A 21,231-nucleotide genomic window follows, 5' to 3' on the forward strand; every position below is an offset into this window, starting at 1 on the left:
CTCCTCGTTCTACACTCACCACAGACCTCCTGGTACTTCTTCGCGGAGTATATGTCCCACCACGACAGTCACCTTCCTACTAGCAATTTGACACAGCCTTCTGCATGACGTCGCCACGCACAAGCCACTCCCCTTCCCATTCTTGCATCTCCGTAGCGACCACAGAACCCTGAGAAAAACAAAGAGTACCCGAGCGTTAGTTTGATCTGGGAACAGGGCGAAGATCTAGCCGCCACCACGAAGCGAACCATTATCTATGCGAAAAAATCAGGGTAAAAAAACAGAAAAAGGCATAGAGATCCAATAGAGGTGCGCAACGAGTTGAATTGAATTAGTTATTAGATTTAGAGTACCATATATATTTTGAAATCGAAGGGAACTGGTCTATTGGGACATAATAATTGTTCTGAATTACGCTCGTCGTAAACTTACGTTGTAGAATTTATACCAGTGAGTGCAGTATCATTCTGTGTCTTTATTGAATGTTTATCTTGTTCTGTAGATATAAATACATTAAAAGATGGCCGCCTGGGTAGGGACAGCTTCTTAAGCGCCCCAGGATTCGAAGTTAAAAGCAATGGCGGCCATGTTTAAGTCAGTCGGAAGTTGGCTAGTATTCACCCTGAAGCACGTCTTGAGAACGCTTTGGTGTTCTGAATAAAACCGTGGGCGTTATTTTTAACAGTGCACTGCTACCCGAGATAAGTTTAATGCACACCAGTTCCAACAAAGTGGGTCCGCGGTATCTCCGTTCAGGCACTACATCGCTCTCTTGATAACCGTAAGTGACCGCTATACATGTGCCGGTGGACTATCTCGGTGATGATGCCCCGAGTCAATATAATACAGTTACAGGCAAACAAACCTGTTAGCTGGAGTTTTTCCCCGGCGCATGCGTGGTATGTGTTTTGAAGTCGCGCACTCTTCACGGACCATACCCAAGATGGCAGCTTTAGCTCTGCTGACCCTCCGGCGGACGGGCTGGAGGTTCTTACGAGAGGGTGTCCCAGGTAAGGGAGACAATGCCACGGTGGGTTGTTCGAGGGGAACGAGAGGCCCGGTAGTGGCAAAGAGGGAAGACATATATAAGTCAAAGACAAGGTGAAATGAAGGACATAGGGAAAAATACTTGTTGCACCAAGGCAGTATCCGTGGGTTAGCAACTTTACACTCACTTGGTAGGAATGGACGCCCGGAACTCACAGAATAAATGTGTACCAGCCACTGAAAGCTCGAGGCAGGCTCGAATCTGATGCGTGTTTCTGCTCTAGGTCCTCTTGAACCTTCGAGTTTGAAAGCAGCTAAGATCCCTGGAGAAACAATGGAGGCAAGTGCCCTCCTCCGACAATCTGGCCAAGCTTCGCTCAGCAAGATCCAAGTACCACAAGCACATCTTCCTTGGGAAAGCGACACACTTCAAAACCCTCCTTGATTCCGCCAAAAATAGACCCAAAAAACTATTTGATCTCATCAAAATGCCTAACGGCTCTCCCCCAACCTCCAAGGTGGATGATTCTACAAAGAGAGCTGCAGATTTTGCTATTTTCTTTGATGAAAAAGTGAAATCACTTGTGGATCAGGTCGCTCATCCTACCCCTCCAGAGGAGCGCAAATCCTTAGCCATTTGGCAGAGCTTTGACCCTATATCTGAAGATGCCCTTCTCAAGTGCATACGAGAAACGAAGCCATCCAACCATTCTCTCGACCCTATCCCCAGTGCCATTGCCATTGACTTCTATACCCATTCCCTCTCCTATTGGACCACTCTGATCAACCTCTCCCTCTGGCAAGGCTCCCTTCCTGCCTCCTTCAAAACTGGGCAGGTCACCCCTCTTCTGAAAAAACCCACTGCAGATGCGAATGACCTCAATAACTACCGCCCCATCACTAACCTTCCCTTTCTTGCGAAGATCACAGAAAGATGTGTAGCAAAACAACTCTCCTGTCATATCAAGGACAATGACCTTCTAGACCACTGTCAGTCCGGCTTCATCCAAAACTGCAGCACTGAAACAGCCCTACTGCAAGTGGTTGATGACGCGTTGAGGATACTTGATTCAGGGGGGTCCTGTCTGCTAATTCTCCTTGACCTTTCCGCAGCCTTTGACACTGTCAATCACAATACCCTCCTCAATATTCTTCAACAGAGAATGGGCATGGAGGGCACTGTGCTTAAATGGTTTGCATCCTTCCTTTCTGGCAGATCCCAAATGATCAAAATAGCGAACAGTCTTTCACCTCCTGTGGCGGTAGGTCAAGGTGTTCCCCAAGGCTCGATACTTGCTCCCACACTGTTCAATCTCTATTTAGAACCACTGGGAAATCTCCTAAGTAAATCCGGGATTCACTATCATCTTTATGCTGACGACACTCAACTCTACCTCAAGATTGCCTCTACTCACGATCTTTCCATCCTAAGCTCCACTCTCGACTCCATTCAAAACTGGATGTCAACTCATCAACTGATTCTGAATCCCTCCAAAACTGAATTCCTCCTCTTCTCCTCCTCACTCTCTCCTCCCCCGGTTCAATCATGGATGGATCAGATGAATCTACTAAACAATAAACCCATCATTGTCGACAGCGCCAAATCCCTTGGTGTCATACTAGACAAAAAACTTAATCTAATTCCCCACATCAATTCCATTGCGAAATCAGCTCGATACCAACTGCGCCTTCTTTGGGGAATCCGTCGCTTCTTCGCGGAGCGGGACCTTATAACCCTGGTGCAAGCACTGGTCCTCTCCAGACTCGACTACTGCAATTCTCTTCTTACTGGCCTCCCCAAATCCCACGTGTCCCCACTTAAGTCTGTTTTCCACTCAGCAACTCGTTTCATTTATGGGGCCAAAAGAAGCGATCACATCACACCGATGTTATCTACCCTCCGCTGGCTTCCCTTGGAGGCTAGAGCTATCTACAAGACCGCTTGTATCACCCACAAAGCCCTGCACTCCTCTTCTCCTCTCTACCTGGCGAATAAACTGAAACTCTCTGGAGGTTCTAGACCTTCACGCAATGCGGAGAATCTACTGCTTGAACCTCCCACTTTCAAGAAGGAAAGAACGATGGCCCAATCATTTTCAGGCAACGCAGTGAGAATCTGGAACTCATTGCCGCCTCAGCTCCGGACCACAGCCTCCTCCCAGGCCTTTAAAAGGGACCTCAAAGCTCTCCTCCTCCAGAGACACCTCCAAAAGTAACTCTCTTCTGTCTGTAGGAAGATCTCCCACTACTGATAATTTCTACTTCTCATGTCCATGAAAGTGCCTTCCCAGTGTGTTCTTGCGGTTAGAGTGTTTGCCTTTTATTGCAGTATTATCCATGTACTTGTGTTTGGTACCCTCTTGCAACTTGCACTCACCACTTTGCCCCTGTAACACACGGTTTGCTTCCTCTCACAGGTTTTTTACCTTTGATACTTGCACAAGTGCCACTTTTGCCTACGTAATCGTCTGTCCTTGTGCTTGAGTGTGTAACATATACTGCAGTATCATACCACAAATTATACTCTATTTTCTCTTGTAGCCTGCACACTTGTCACTTTTCCCTCCTGAGCACTTTTTACTACCTCATGTATTTTTGGTAGCCCACATTTTTACTACCTCATGTATTTTGTTTGCTCACAAGTGTCACAATTACCTTGTCTACCTCATGTATTTTTGGTTTCTCACAATTTTTACTACCTCATGTACTCTTGGTTGCTCACAATTATCACTTTACCGTATGTAACATAACGAATGCCTCTGCAATCTGTTGCTCGTGTAACGTTCTCAGTTTGTATCTTTTCTGTTCCTATTGTGAAGCGCTCTGACACCTTCGGGTAAAGTCCGCGCTATATAAAATTGCATAAATAAATAAATAAATAAATAAAACTAGCCAAACTTCACTTGGGTTCGACCGCCACCAAGGCTCTTGTCTCATGCGCCAAGAATTAAACAAAGCAATAATCTTTGAAAAGGACGAGAGAAAGCGATAACAGTTTAGTGGCAAAACTGCACAATATTGGTTATTTAAGTTCTTGCTGGGATGTATTGGTTGACAGATGGCACTCTGGGCACCCCCTTGATGTGTTTATGTCTGTACCAATCGGTAGTCAGGTGGGGCTTGTTAATAAAAAAGCAGACCCCCGCCCCTGGGCAGAGTCAGTAGGCTACATACCGGACCACACTCAGACTGTGTATACTGCTATACAGAAACTCCATAGGCTTGCCTCAGACATAATTAGGAAAATGGCCTGGGTACCCGCTAATGACTACCCACACAAGGAGCTTACTATAACATCTTTAATCTTCAGCGTGTGACAGTGCACTCAACATTCTAAACCTGCATTCACTTCACTACATTCTAATGTTTATGTCACTGTTCTATGGAGACTATCAGGAGCCAAAAGGGTTCCGTCATTGCTAACTCGTATGACACTACATCTCCCCCTCTGTTAATATATATATATATATATATATATATATATATATATATATATATATATATATATATATATATATATATATATATATATCCTATCTATCATAATTCTTCGGTAAGTGTCTTCATGGCATTTTCATCACACGTCCCAACTGCGTCTTCCGAAACTGGGGACAGGCAGTGGAAGAGTTCATAATCTGCGTTGGCAATGTAGGAAAAAAACAGCAGTCAGGGGGTCTCAAATTTTAATTTCAGACCCAGTCTCTACATTGACATCAGTGTCTGATGAGCGATTAGCCACATGCCGTAAATGCAAGTAATCTTGTGTAAGACTATCCAGGACGTTGGACAGTCACCATGTGTCCTTTGCTTATCACAACCTGGAATGGCTCAGTATTGAAGGGAGCATCAGATTTCTGTTTTCTAAACTGACAGACAAGCGCTCAATCGTCACTAGTAAATGTAATGTCTTTTGCATGTTGGCGCTTGTCTGCATAACCCTTCATTAGGTTGAGTTATTTATACCTCGGAACCTATTACTACTGAACGAAAATCTCTGAAACCAGCCGGATTTCGTGCAATGCATGTTGTGCACTCAACCATGAAGCCTCCCCAGGCGCGCGCTTGGCCTTGCACACCACCATCAAAGGCTTCTGCTGCCCCTCACTTCCTTTCCTCCCTCCCACTCGCTGGCCACGTCAAACGCGAGTGCTTTTGTAAAAGGGGCTTGCTTCCGACAGTGCATGAGGTGCGCGACCCATGGGCATTTGTCTGGCATTTGTCTTCAAAGACTTGAAAGCAATCTGCTTCCCCGCCCCCCCCCCCCTGATGTTTATGGCTTTTCTCGCTTGCTAATGCGTTTTTTTCGCCTCCCACCCGTCCTTTGATGTCTGCCGCCTCTCCTTCCTTCACAGCCCCTCTCTGTAATGGAATCTCAAATTTGGGGACTACATCTTCAACAACAAATAATATCTGGGGGTCAAAGAGTAGGTCAGTAAGTCAAGCAAGAAATCATAAGAAAACACTGGTCTATCCTCAAAACCGGAGGTGACGACATCCCCCAGCCTATGTTTGCCTACAAGAGAGGACCAAATTTGAAAGATCAACTAGTCCACACACGCCCACGTAACAAGGAAGTGAGGCAAGTGGGTACCCTATGGGACCTACCACCAGTGGTAGGACACCATCCGTGTGGGACCTGCACCGTCTGTCCCCAGACCAATAAGTCTACTGAGATTGACATCGGCACCAACCGCCCATGGATACAAAGCAAGTTTACGAACTGCAACAGCAGTAATCTGATTTACTTGATCAAATGTCCATGTCAATTACAGTATGTCGGCATGACGACCAGAAAGATACGGACACGCATCCAAGAACACAAAAGCACGGTGCGTTGTCGGAAACAAGCCACCCGCCTCACTGCACACTTTCTGGAGAAGGGTCATGGTCCTGAGGACTTCTACTGGACAGTCCTTGAGCAACCGCACATCCCTGACTCATGTGCGGATGTCAGCCGGTTTTTGTTTAAAATTGAACAAAAATGGGTGTACCGCCTCAACAGCGACAAGGAGGGCCTTAATGAGCCTATACCCTGGATGTCCCTCTGAATGTCGCACTGTATAGTGTCATCATATACCACCCATAAATACCTCACGGAGAAAGTTTTCCAGCTACCATGCACCTGCATTGGTACATTTTGGATATCCTATCTGATATCAATATCCAACTTTGTTGCCTTACAGTATGTTATCTTACACACCATGGAGTGGGTTTTCAGCTGCCACACACACAACAACATACGAGTGACTTATTATATTAATCACACTTTGTTGCGCTGCCTAGAGTGTGTTCTAACACACTTTTTGCGCAGTCCTCGCTGTACCATCGGCAGAAATGCGCAGCGAACTACGTTTCCCAGGATCCTCAGCATCACGTGACTGCCCTTGTCACATGACGCCCAGGGATTACTCACGATTCTACAAAACATCACCGTGTTCCGCGATCGGTGCCCCCCCAAGCAGTACTGAAGACTGCCTGGAGACATCGACGGAAAGGTGAGTGCATCCCTGCCTGTGCGCACTGATTCCTCCGCGCACGCTGTCTACCTTTCTAACGCACATACGGAGAATCATACGCCGCTAATGGCGACTCCGATTTTTTGACAAAAAGCTTCGCGTTCATCGCGCCTACTTGGAAGCATCTTTTCAAAGTGTTGATACACATTTAAATAGTTACGTCTATACGGAGCACTTTCCATTTTTAAAGAGCTCTCCATGATCGCATGATCTGTACTTTGTAGCGGTACTTTGCATTATGAAACACCCTGGGAAGCCAACTCGCTGTCATTCTAAATGAGTTCCAGCCAAGAGCATACAATTAGAGTACTGTAGCATTGGTATGCTCGCTTCTGTGCTCAGCCACGCTATTCTCTCGCTTGTTCATGTGTATCATTTTAACGACAACGTGAGAAACTCTGTATATACAAATATTTGGTGTTCGTCCTCATTGGCTTTGATAGATTAGGGCGGGCATGCCTAGAAGTCTGTCACAACTCGATATACAAGAGGTCCAGACCGCCTTTTGTCTCGAAGTATACTCTATTTTATTTTTATTTTTCTTGTGTCACAGTATGAAACCGCTCTGTAATTACCTTATGATTATCCCCAGAGCGGTGCTCCTTTTACCTGCGCTGCAGCCAGGTGGGGTGAAGCCTCTCACCCTACATACAAGGGTGAGTGAACACTTGAGACGATGTCCTAGTATGAGTGAACATATTGCATTGCCAGTATGATTACAAACAGAAACAATGTGAATAACATTAAGTGTCCTATTTGTTTCTTTGTTTGTCTGTCTGTTTGTTTTACATGTCGGATCCCTTACCACTATGCACTAACAGTATACGGTTGAGTACGCCTGGATTTCCAGGTGATATTTTTTCATTATTTATCTCATTCTTGTTTACAAAGCAGTAGTGTTTTTCTAAGGTCCTGAAGAATGCATTAGAAACTTCTTTCTTGTGAATGCAGAAACATGTCGACCACCAATACGTGCGGTTATTATTTAAAACCTGCACCTACACCTGCCTTTTAATCTTAGGGATTGGGGGATATTAATAAATTCCTTTTTCCACCCAATTCACCTAATTTTATCATTACCCTTCACTTTTTCACTCCAATCACCAGACACTGCTTTTTTCATTAGCCACTATCATACCTTTCTGTTCTGCCCTCACATCACATCTCGGTCACGGAAACTACTTACCGGCCGTCGTGTCTCCTGGGTAAGGAGAACCCAAATGATGACAACAAGGGCGGTACAGTGTGGCTTCTGATGGGAACAATATTTTTCTCCATATACTCTTGAACCTTGACTTGGCCGTTCACTTACTATTATTTCTCAATGATACTGTTTTTTGCATGCTTTTGGTATAGTGGTCCTTCTTGCTTGACTTACTGACCTACTCTTTGACCCCCAGATATTATTTGTTGTTGTGTATTGAGTTCGGGGCTTATATCTGGCCGGTCGGTAAACCTGCCCTTAGACCCTCCCTAATTGTTTGTTGAACGACTACATCTTCAAAACAAGCCTGTTCATGTTAACACTTGCAATTAGAATCTTTCCTTTCATCCTTCCTTTCCATCCTTTATTGCCCTCCTTTTCTTTCTTCCATTCCTTCCTTCGTTTCCTCCCTCCCTTTCATTCCTTTTTTTTCCGTTCGTTCCTCCCTTCATTCTTTCGTTCTTTCTTTCTACCCTTCCCTTCCACATTATCACTCAGCACCACCACAGCATCACTCAGCACCACCACAGCACCACTCAGTGCAAGCCCAGCATCACTCGGCACCACCCCAGCATCACTCAGCGCCACCCCATCATCACTCAGCGCCACCCCATCATCACTCAGCGCCACCCCATCATCACTCAGCGCCACCCCAGCATCACTCAGCGCCACCCCAGCATCACTCAGCGCCACCCCAGCATCACTCAGCGCCACCCCAGCATCACCCAGCATCACTCAGCGCCACCCCAGCATCACTCAGCGCCACCCCAGCATCACTCAGCGCCACCCCAGCATCACTCAGCGCCACCCCAGCATCACTCAGCGCCACCCCAGCATCACTCAGCGCTACCCCAGCATCACTCAGCGCTACCCCAGCATCACTCAGCGCTACCCCAGCATCACTCAGCGCTACCCCAGCATCACTCAGCGCTACCCCAGCATCACTCAGCGCTACCCCAGCATCACTCAGCGCTACCCCAGCATCACTCAGCGCTACCCCAGCATCACTCAGCGCTACCCCAGCATCACTCAGCGCTACCCCAGCATCACTCAGCGCTACCCCAGCATCACTCAGCGCTACCCCAGCATCACTCAGCGCTACCCCAGCATCACTCAGCGCTACCCCAGCATCACTCAGCGCTACCCCAGCATCACTCAGCATCACTCAGCGCCACCCCATCATCACTCAGCGCCACCCCAGCATCACTCAGCACCACTCAGCGCCACCCCAGCATCACTCAGCGCCACCCCAGCATCACTCAGCGCCACCCCAGCATCACTCAGCGCCACCCCAGCATCACTCAGCGCCACCCCAGCATCACTCAGCGCCACCCCAGCATCACTCAGCACCACTCAGCACCACCACAGCATCACTCAGCGCCACCCCTGCATCACTCAGCGCCACCCCAGCACCATACACAGCACCACTTAGCACCACCCCAGCATCACTCAGCACCACCACAGCACCACTCGGCATCACCACATCATCACATCATCACTCAGCTCTACCCCAGCATCACTCAGCACCACCACATTATCACTCAGCACCACCACATTATCACTCAGCACCACCACATTATCACTCAGCACCACCACATTATCACTCAGCACCACCACATTATCACTCAGCACCACCACATTATCACTCAGCACCACCACATTATCACTCAGCACCACCACATTATCACCCAGCACCACCAAATGATCACTCAGCACCACCAAATGATCACTCAGCACCACCAAATGATCACTCAGCACCACCACATTATCACTCAGCACCACCACATTATCACTCAGCACCACCACATTATCACTCAGCACCACCACATTATCACTCAGCACCACCACATTATCACTCAGCACCACCACATTATCACTCAGCACCACCACATTATCACTCAGCACCACCAAATTATCCCTCAGCACCACCAAATTATCCCTCAGCACCACCACATTATCCCTCAGCACCACCACATTATCCCTCGGCACCGCCACAGCACCGCCACAGCATCCCTCGGCACCGCCACAGCATCCCTCGGCACCGCCACAGCATCCCTCGGCACCGCCACAGCATCACTCGGCACCACCGCATTATCACTCAGCACCACCACATTATCACTCAGAACCACCAAATGATCACTCAGCACCACCAAATGATCACTCAGCACCACCAAATGATCACTCAGCACCACCAAATGATCACTCAGCACCACCACATTATCACTCAGCACCACCACATTATCACTCAGCACCACCACACCACTCAGCACCACCACATTATCCCTTAGCACCACCACATTATCCCTCAGCACCACCACATTATCCCTCAGCACCACCACAGCATCCCTCAGCACCAGCATCCCTCAGCATCACTCGGCACCGCCGCAGCATCACTCGGCACCGCCGCAGCATCACTCGGCACCACCGCAGCATCACTCGGCACCACCGCAGCATCACTCAGCGCTACCCCAGCATCACTCGGCGCTACCCCAGCATCACTCGGCGCTACCCCAGCATCACTCGGCGCTACCCCAGCATCACTCGGCGCCACCCCAGCATCACTCGGCGCCACCCCAGCATCACTCGGCGCCACCCCAGCATCACTCGGCGCCACCCCAGCATCACTCGGCGCCACCCCAGCATCACTCGGCGCCACCCCAGCATCACTCGGCGCCACCCCAGCATCACTCGGCGCCACCCCAGCATCACTCGGCGCCACCCCAGCATCACTCGGCGCCACCCCAGCATCACTCGGCGCCACCCCAGCATCACTCGGCGCCACCCCAGCATCACTCGGCGCCACCCCAGCATCACTCGGCGCCACCCCAGCATCACTCGGCGCCACCCCAGCATCACTCGGCGCCACCCCAGCATCACTCGGCGCCACCCCAGCATCACTCGGCGCCACCCCAGCATCACTCGGCGCCACCCCAGCATCACTCGGCGCCACCCCAGCATCACTCGGCGCCACCCCAGCATCACTCGGCGCCACCCCAGCATCACTCGGCGCTACCCCAGCATCACTCGGCGCTACCCCAGCATCACTCGGCGCTACCCCAGCATCACTCGGCGCTACCCCAGCATCACTCAGCGCTACCCCAGCATCACTCAGCGCTACCCCAGCATCACTCAGCGCTACCCCAGCATCACTCAGCGCTACCCCAGCATCACTCAGCGCTACCCCAGCATCACTCAGCATCACTCAGCGCCACTCCAGCATCACTCAGCGCCACCCCAGCATCACTCAGCGCCACCCCAGCATCACTCAGCGCCACCCCAGCATCACTCAGCGCCACCCCAGCATCACTCAGCGCCACCCCAGCATCACTCAGCGCCACCCCAGCATCACTCAGCGCCACCCCAACACCACCCCAGCATCACTCAGCGTCACCCCAGCATCACTCAGCGCCACCCCAGCATCACTCAGCACCACCACAGCATCACTCAGCACCACTCAGCATCACCACATCATCACATCATCACTCAGCACCACCACATTATCACTCAGCACCACCACATTATCACTCAGCACCACCACATTATCACTCAGCACCACCACATTATCACTCAGCACCACCACATTATCACTCAGCACCACCACACCACTCAGCACCACCAAATTATCACTCAGCACCACCAAATTATCACTCAGCACCACCAAATTATCACTCAGCACCACCACATTATCCCTCAGCACCACCACATTATCCCTCAGCACCACCACATTATCCCTCAGCACCGCCACATTATCCCTCGGCACCGCCACATTATCCCTCGGCACCGCCACATTATCCCTCGGCACCGCCACAGCATCCCTCGGCACCGCCACAGCATCCCTCGGCACCGCCACAGCATCCCTCGGCACCGCCACAGCATCCCTCGGCACCGCCACAGCATCCCTCGGCACCGCCACAGCATCCCTCGGCACCGCCACAGCATCCCTCTGCACCACTACAGCATCACCCAGCATCACTCGGCGCCACCCCAGCATCACTCGGCGCCGCCCCAGCACCACCACAGCATCACTGAGCACCACCACATTATCACTCAGCACCACCACCACATTATCACTCAGCACCACTCAGCAGCACCACTCCGCACCAACACAGCACCACTCGGCACCACCAAATTATCACTCAGCACCACCACAGCAGCACCACTCAGCACCACCACAGCACCACTCAGCACCACCACAGCATCACTCAACGCAACCCCAGGTTATAGGTGTCACATTTGCGAAAGTTATAACTATTGGCATTGTAAATGACAAAGTTATTAATTTAGCTATGTTTTTTTTCTTTTGCAATTTAAGTCTCTTACACAGGGTTCTTCTCAGCACTTGGTCTTCTGTTGGTCCATTGAGGTAACTTGGTTATCATGGCTCCCCAGAGTATCAAGGTTACAGGGCTTTCACCTGTGGTCGAGTGAGGAGTCGAACAGGAAGCTCAAACAGTAGAATTGAGGACAATTTTAAGGTCAAGCTTTTCAAATACAGCAAACTGAACAGCTTTCTTAAGTGTACTTGTGAAACGTTCAACAAGGCCTTGTGGCCAACGAGTTGTGCTCTTCTGATGCTTCACATTAAGATGACTGAGAAAGTCTCTGAATTCTCGACTGTTGAAAGATGTTACCTTGACGGATATTAGGATCACAGGAACACCCCATATCGCATAGATGGCGTCTAATTTCTCAATGACTCATTGTTGTGTGATGGATGAAAGATCTTTCGATAGAAAACGGAAGTATTCATCAACAATCACCATCAGGTGTTGCCCATTGTCAAGGGGACTGAACAAGTCAACAGCAAATATTTTCAATGCATTCTTTGGCAACTCTGACATATTTAAGGTGTGTTGAGTGGTTTTCAATTATCTTACGTTGCGTAGATGGCAGGCTTTCATTTCTCATTCAACTCTCTCATCGAGATGAGGAAACCAGACTCGGTCTCTGAGAGCTTGTTTTGTGGAAACCATTCCACAATGTCCATAATGGGCCACTTCAATTATCTGTTGTTGCATACTCTCTTGAGTAACAATTCTCAAACTTCTCAGGTGAAGGAAGTGACCCGATTAGGGGCATCCGGGTCACTCACAACCACCTCTCAGCCTTCCAAACAATGAAGAGTCGATCAGGCAGTAGAGAATACAAACCAAGTTATTTATTAGTATTGCGCTGCAGCGGAGCCCAGTCTGGCCAGTCTCCTAAGATGACTGCTGAGGGACTCACTCCCCCCAACATATGGTTAGGTATTATACATTCACAATTCCCCAAGAACACGCAGAGACTAGAAAATTCCATTCCAGGCTACAGTGAACAAAGGCAGCAAACGAGGATGAGCCAAGGTCCTGAAGCTGGGTACATGTTTTCTTGACACCAAGGCAGCTCGGCCTGTGCCCACCATAAGAAACTGTGGGAACGAGTCTCTCTGAAAACATAGGTATGTTACAAAAAGAGAATCCATTTACTGGTGCGGCAAGGCACGGCCTTGAGAAGTACAAACTGAAGGAGCAAGGGGGCTGCTTTTCTGCTGAGGCAAGCAGCAAGTGACGGGAGTTTGTTTTCAATCACAGAGTAAGATGGAGACAACTAAAATGGCGCAATGAATGCTAACTTAATGCAGAGCATAAGCATTGCAAAGATAAAGTTTGAAGTCTGAGCATTACGAGAATAGCATTTCAAGTCTAACAGACCCTCCTTTTAGCATTCATGCTAAATTTTATTGGCGCCCTCAAATAAGGGTCTTTACAATTCTAAAGATAGGAAAACTGTCCAATCATAGGCTACTGTTGATAACTTGCGACTGGTATTCATAACTGAATACTCATTGAGGATAAGCATGCATCAATATTAAAAAATGCCTTCATCGATGCCCATTAAGTCCTGAATATCCTGCATTACCATGGCCCTGGTATTGGAATCATGCCTCGTAGACTTGGGGCGTGACGTCAGCATTGACACACAGCAGGCACAACAGCTAGGGAGGCAGTGTATGCACAGACAACAGGCTAAAATGATACCGGCCATGGGAACCAGGAAAATAATAATCTACCAACCCTCAGTAGCAAACAGGCCCCAGAACCACCCGTGAAAAACCATGTGCCATTTTCCTAATTATGTCTGAGGCAAGCCTATGGAGTTTCTGTATAGCAGTATACACAGTCTGAGTGTGGTCCGGTATGTACACACAACAGCTACTGCCGATGACGCGGCAGGCCCCACCACGATTCGCAAGGATGAAGTCTAAACCCATCCGGTTCTGAAGGGTAACAAGTCTCGTAGCCTGGAACTTTACTGTGAAATTGGTCAAAATCCCTGCAGTGGTATTAATGACTCCCTCCACCACCCTGGTAAGCCGTCGAATGTTAAGACTATTGGCCATAGGACTCCAGAAGGGTATGATACCTTTCATTGCATCCGTCAACTGCTGCAAGGTGGTGTCTGTCTGATCTATGTCATCTGTACTAATCCTCCCCCTAAACCGGAATGCATGGGCAATTCTACGTTGCAAGCAATGGTCTTTATGGTAATTAGGAGGGGCTATATACACTAGGGGCAAGAGGTAAGAAAGATAACACCTTCCTGACCACCCCTGAGGAAGCCAGACATAACCATGAGATCCGCAAACAAAATAGACATTAGGTGGCGGTATCAGGGGCGGATTATTGGTAGCTCTTAAGTTATAAGTGGTGTTGCACATGCAATACCCCACCTCTATGATCCCAGCCCCCTGAAAACAAAAGGGAGCTGTAACATCAACCACTGACAGGGGTATCGTCTTATCCTCAGTAACATTACGGGCTGGAAAGGACTAGTAGTATTCTGATGTGTCGAACTGCAGGAAATTATCCATTTCCGCCTGGGACCAATTTCCCTTTCTCACTCCCTTGTGTGCATGCATGCAAGTGCTCAAGAACAATCTGCAAAACGGCTCTTGGCCTGTGGGAGCCCCCGGGGGTGCTCTATGCTGGAAACGTACAGTGTGTATTAGGGTGCAAGAACTAGTACTCTTTCGCTCTAATGTATTAGCCCGGGGAAATGAACTAACCATACTAAGCAAGGCGAACCACCCTTCACAGCTACTGACATAAGACAAAGGCATGGACAACAAGTTCTCACTTCTATGAGTCACTGAGGGTAACAACCCACATACCCAACATTTTGTCGTTTTATAGACAGTGTGCGTTTGATGCAGTGTCTGAATAAACACCTTATCTTTATAGGACTTTCGGTGTTCCTCTTTGAGGGGCCAGAATAACAAAGATATGTTCAGAGGTAACAGGCGTAGTACCAATCAAAGTGCGTGCAGGATATTTCTCCTCAAGGAAATATGCTATCCCAAGTATTGTTATTAGAGAAATCAGAATAATGGTTACGAGCACAGCTTTGCTTTTAACAGACCAGGAGGACCAAACTGGCCCATCCCGCCTAGGACGCGGAGCTGCAAAGGGCTTTTCTTCCTCCTGAATGGGCCTACCAAAGGGTTACATCTTCTTAGACCATAGGAAAAGACTTACACTTGAAGCCAAACGGGGATAAAGCAAGAAAATGGAACAGTGTTCCCAGCGTCTGATTGGGTCCCGCTGGTGGACCCCTGTTGTACGTCAAGCGTAGGAGCTAGTGAGCACTGGTGGTGGAGCTGCTTGTCCAGCTCAGATCCAGATCTCACGTTGCAGGGCAAGGTATTTCCTTCTTTAGAAACGAAGTCTGTTTGCCCTGATCGTTCACTCTCCAAACAATGCACCAATCTCCGTTTCCCTAAGCTATCGTTGGTACCACGGACAGGATACGTTCGCCCTATTCTTCATCAATGCAGTCCATCCCTTCTAATCTGACTTCCCCTTTGGTGCACTGTTCCTCCGGTGGGGGCGCAAGTTGAACCTCAACACTCCAGGCACTAAGGGGTCAGGAAAAAGCGGGTCAGGCTAAAGGGGACCAAGGGGCAAAGGCTCACACGTAGACGAGTGAACAGGCTGGGGCTTAACGGGCTGGGACTCGAGCACAGGTGGACCAGCCATCTGGGGGTCCTGGATGGCCTTAATTTCAGGTGGTACCGCCTCATTTAGCACTGCATGGCTCTCTTTCTCAGTTGGAGCCCACGTGAGGTGGGCATCTGAAAAGGGAATGAAGCGTGGCACCTGCTCCGTCTGTCACCAATCCCATACAGGCATCACTGGTCGTAAGGTAGCGGCATGGGTCCCCGTTTGTAATGGGTACTGTGGATCCATTCTTCTGGCCGTCGACCTTCACCGCTGTTCGGGTGGCGAGAAGTACCTGGAGGGGCCTGCTCCAAGCCGCTCTTCCTCTGATAACTGCGCACCAAGACCCAGTCTCCGGGTCGTATCTCATGGCCCGGGCCCTCTGGATTCTGCTGTAGGGTGTCCGACATCGGTTGAACAGAATGCACATTTTTAGTCAATCCATAGAGAAAGTCCACAAGCAAGGGATATTCTATGTCTGAAAACCGCTGAGGTCGCGGGACGCCCCAAACATTTGCCGGGCGGCCAAACATGGCCTCATATGGTGACAGACCTGTATAGAGTGGGCTGTGGCTCTAGTGGACAATAGCGCTAGGGGTAAAGCATCTGGCCACTGCAATCCTGTGCTCTCTTTGATATTTGCCAATTTTAGTTTGAGAGTACCATTGTACTTCTCAACTAAACCTGCTGATTGGGGGTGGTTTGCTGCATGAAATCTTTGCCTGATGTGCAACCCGTTGCACACCAGCTGAATAACCTTTGCATCAAAATGACTTCCATTGTTACTCCAAATTAAACGGGGCAGACCAAATCGCGGGAAGAACTCTTTAAGAGTACCTTCGCCAAGGCTGTATTTTCTAAAGTAGGGTAAGCCTCAATCCATTTTATAAATGCTCAGACAACCACTAGTACATATTTCAAGTTGGTGGCTCCTTCCATTTCAATGAAGTACATCTGGAGAACCTCGAAAGGGAAGGAAGGTGGTCCAAAGCTGCCAGCAGGGGTAGGGATACCTTTCCCTGGGTTGTGCATCAGGCAGATCATACAGTACTTCACCAGGTGGGCAGCAACTTTGGGGATATTGTCGTTCCGCCATACAGGGTCTAATTGCTTACACCCCTCCTTGCCCAAATCAGCTGTGCTTTCTTGCATATTGCTAACTCCTTGATCGTTGCCTCACTTTGTATCTCCTTAACATTCTCCAATGTATCTTCAACCATCGCGCACTCAGGTACCCACCTAGCAGGACCTGCCACAAACATCGGATGTGGGAGGCAGGATATATGACATCCTGCGCCAAACACAATCCCGAGGATCTTCATAAAAAAACTGAAATTGGGTGTAGGGACTGTAAATCCTCTGTACCGCTTTTTAATAACAAATCCAGTCATTGTACTATCGTTGCCAACAAAGCCCCTAAAATATCCATCTTTCTTGTTAACGCTCGCTCCCTGGCCTGTCACAGGCAAGACATAGCTGATCTAATAGTGGACCAGGCAATAGATATCCTTTTTGTAACGGAAACCTGGCTGGATGATTCATCCGAACCCGATCTACAAGTAGCAGTACCAGACGGCTACAAGGTGTCTAGGAGGGATAGGCAGGGGGAAAAAAGAGGAGGAGGCTTGGCAATTATTAGCCGAGACATCTTCCCAGTCAGAATCTCTCCCATGCCATTACTAGCCTGTGAATCGTTACAGTTTACTATCTACTTAAACCCCTCACACAACCTTAAAGGAGTACTTGTATATAGACCTCCAGGTCCTCGCGCAGAGTTTCTCTCCTCTTTTATTTCTTGGATAGAACCACTGGCCATTGAAGACTACTTTATGGTATTGGGAGACCTAAATTTTCATTTAGATAAAACAAATGAAGCTGACACTCAAGCCCTTTTAGCTGAATGTCACACGTTGGGGCTATACCAACACATAAAGGCTCCCACCCACGAAGCTGGACACACTTTGGATGCGATATTCTCTAATATTAATGAGTTGGAGGTCTCCAACATATTACCTTTAACATGGACAGACCATCATGCCATAGGCTGCTGCCTACCGAGCAAACGAATCAACTTTGCTAAACAGGCTTCCTCTCAGGACAAATTTAGAGTATGGAAGGATATCAACTATGATACATTCAGGAAGTCTCTGACCACTACTCGCCCCGAAACCCAGCCTAATCCTACTGAAGCAGTAGATCAGTTTCTTAACTGGGTGGGCAATGCAGTTGAAAAACATGCCCCACTAAAAACGATCTCGAAAAACAGACAAGTGCCATCTGCACCGTGGTATTCAGAGACACTTAGAAAACAAAAACAAATCTGCAGACATCAGGAAAAAATATGGCGAAAAACCTATGACATCATGAGTAAAGCCAAGTATAAAAATGAATTAGCAATTTACAAAAACATGATTCATGAGGAAAAAAAAAGATATTTGGAGCAACAAATCGAAAAGTCGAAAAATTCAAGTCGACAGCTATTCGAAGTAGTCAAGACATTGTCAGGAAGAGCGCCCGACCTGAGTCCCCCTCAAACACAGGAATTTTGCAACAATCTGGCAAGCTTCTTTTATTCAAAAGTTAATGACATCTATTCCGAATTTTCGGTAATTGCTCCTAACACCACGCAAATAAAACAACCAAAAAAATCCCGGATTGTTCATTTGCTAAATTCAGGGACGTAACGAAGGAAGAGATAACGGATATAATGAGAAAGGTAAAAACCGGCTCTTCCTTAGATCCTTGCCCCCCAAAAATTTTTACTCCAGTTACAGACCTGATAAGTGAAGCTATCACTCCAATATGTAACGCTATGTTCCATGCTGGCATCTTCCCAGATAAGCTAAAAAATACTTTACTGAAACCCCTCCTTAAAAAAAGTGGATTAGAGAAAACAACTCTCAAAAATTATAGACCCATCGCTAGCTTGCCTTTTCTGGCCAAAGTTGTGGAAAGAGCCATGAACAGCCAATTGGCTGAGTATATAGAACAGAATAATCTCCTGGACGAGTCCCAGTTCGGATTTCGTAAACTCCATGGAACTGAGAACGCTCTTATAAAAGCTGCCGATGATATAAGAACCATCAGGGACCAGGGAGGAACAGCGGTCCTGATCCTACTGGATCTCTCGGCAGCCTTCGACACGGTCAATCATACAGTTCTGATTGACCGTGTCGAGGAGATGGGCATTTGCTCAACGGCCAAAGAGCTTTTAGCCTCTTTCCTATCGAATAGGACGCAGGCAGTGACTTTGGGCGCATTTCAATCCACCGATCTCGCCCTCCCATGCGGCGTCCCGCAGGGCTCATCCCTAAGTCCGACACTTTTTAACATCTATGTGTCGGACTTAGCTAGGGTAATTAAGACCTACCGGATGAGCCTTACATCTTACGCCGACGACACCCAATTGGTGATCGCGATCAAGAACGACGGCGAAGAAGTATCTGCCAGCTTCCAGGAAGGTATGATAGCCATTAAAGATTGGATGGCCGAGAACTGTTTGCGCCTCAACTCCGACAAAACGGAGGTTATGATCTTCGGAAAATTATCCCCACACTGGTCTAATAAGTGGTGGCCAACCTCGCTTGGAGCCCCCCCCAGAGCCAGTACACAAAGTCAGAAATCTGGGAGTTGTCTTTGACGACAACCTGAGTTTCATTAACCATGCCAACCAGGTAGCCTCCTCTGCTTTTTACAAGCTTAAGATCATCAGGAAAATATTGCCTTTTTTACCCGAGAGTACAAGGAAAACAGTGGTGACTTCTTTAGTACTCTCGTCCCTCGACTATTGTAATGGTCTCTTTGCAAATGCGCAGGCAAAGGTGGTAGCCAAATTGCAGCTCATTCAAAACGCCGCGGCAAGGCTGCTAGCACGTATCCCCAGATTCCAGTCGACCAAACAGGCAATTAGAAACTTGCATTGGTTAACTGTGAGGAATCGCATCAGATTCAAGACCTTGTGTCTCACGTATAAAGCCCTCAAAGGTCAAGGCCCAGCGTTTCTTAAACAGAAACTATGTTACTATCTCCCGAAAAGACCGCTCCGATCGGAACAGAGACTTCTTCTGGTGGTGCCTCGCACCAGGACTGTTAAATGGGGCGATCGATGCTTCATAAACTCCGCAGCCAAACTCTGGAACACGCTTCCAATGGAACTAAAATTGGCACCCTCATTGATCCAATTCAGAAAACTCGTAAAAACATGGTTATTTGACCAATAACTGTTCAATATCTCTTCTCATAAGGTAGATTGCTTGATTAACTGAGATTGCCAGCTTAAGTCGCAGCGCCGAGACACCCACGGGTATTTGTCGCGCTTTAGAAATGTTTAAAATAAATAAATAAATAAATCCTTTTCATCTTAGTTCGGGCTGTCTCATTAGCTGTTTGATCTGCAAAACACATTTCCCCTCCCAACATCATCAGTAATTGCCTTGTGAGCTCTGCACTTCACTATTGTTAACTTCTTGGGAAGTGCCAGAGCTGACAAAAGTCTGTGTATTAGTGGGCCATTCTGTATTTTTATTGCATGGCAAGTCAGGAACCCCCTTTTTGCCCAAAGCCGCTTAAAATTATGAGCCACCCCAAATGCATACGTACTGTCAGTGTATATAAATTGACAGCCAGTCCCTCACTGAACTCTCATGCTCGAAGAAGGGCCACTAACTCTGCAGCTTTGGCCGATTTATAAGGAACTTGTGATGTCTCTACTACTGTGTGTAGGATAGTTATAGCATATGCTGCAGTTGCCATCCGGTAATTTGAAATAAGAGCCATCGACGTATAGCTCCCCATGGTGTTTTAGATAGGGGAACATCAGTCGGGTCTACCCATCCCTTCGTCGGTATGAAAAACACAATCGTGCACGTCTATTTCCTCACTTTCCGAAGGGAGGGGTAGTAACATGGCTGGGTTTAGGGTGGCACATCTTTTGAGGCTGACGTGTGGTGCGAATAGTGTCAGCTCATAGCCAGTCAGACGTGCACTGCTGAGGTTCTGCGTCTTTGTTCTGTTCAAAAGTGTGTCCACAGCATGTGGTACCATGACTGTGAGATCGGTATCAAGGACGAGCCCTTCCAATTGTCGGATAGAGACTGCCACAGCCGCAATTAGACCGCTCGGGAGGGCTCTGGAGACGTTGTCGAGCAAAGCAGAGAAATTGTCTCACAGCCTTTGCTTACCTCCAAGGCTAGTGTTAAGACAGAGAGTGCGCAGCCAGCCGTCTCGTGTACATACAACACGAACGGATTCTGATAGTCTGGAGTGCCGAGCACAGGTGCAGAGCAAAGTGCTATTTTTAGTTGCTCAAAAGCATGCTGACATTCATGCTTCCAAGGCAAGGGTTCATGCACATCTTTAGTTGTTAATTGAAGCAGTGGCTTTGTTAGTAAGGAAAAGTTAGGTATCCAGTAGCGGTAATACCTTCGAAAGCTCGCACATCCCGTTGCGTCTTAGGGACGGGCATTTCAGTAATAGCACTAATGCGGAGTAGCGAAGTAGTATGGAAGAAAGACCTGGATATGGTTCAGTGTCAATTTAGGCAGCCTTG

At 48.2% G+C, this 21,231-nt stretch overlaps 2 protein-coding genes across 3 annotated transcripts in view; one reads left to right on the plus strand and one right to left on the minus strand.

Moving 5' to 3' along the window:
* The window catches only part of CIAPIN1 (cytokine induced apoptosis inhibitor 1), a 162,194-nt gene extending 162,045 nt beyond the window's left edge, over nt 1-149 (minus strand). Inside the window, exon 1 of one of the 2 annotated variants that reach the window (XM_086947782.1) lies at nt 20-149. The gene's annotated coding sequence lies outside the window, so the exon portion shown is untranslated. The remainder of the gene's footprint in view (nt 1-19) is intronic. The other variant, XM_086947783.1, reaches the window with a different exon arrangement.
* Nucleotides 150-858: 709 nt separating this feature from the next.
* Nucleotides 859-21,231, plus strand: part of COQ9 (coenzyme Q9) — an 85,960-nt gene continuing 65,587 nt past the window's right edge. The window contains exon 1 of the mRNA XM_086947784.1: nt 859-1,010. Coding sequence (XP_086803910.1) covers nt 893-1,010 — 118 coding nt within the window. The 5' untranslated portion in view covers nt 859-892. The remainder of the gene's footprint in view (nt 1,011-21,231) is intronic.

The sequence above is a fragment of the Lissotriton vulgaris genome, chromosome 12 (genome assembly GCF_964263255.1).
Source record: "Lissotriton vulgaris chromosome 12, aLisVul1.2, whole genome shotgun sequence".
Taxonomy (NCBI): domain Eukaryota; kingdom Metazoa; phylum Chordata; class Amphibia; order Caudata; family Salamandridae; genus Lissotriton; species Lissotriton vulgaris.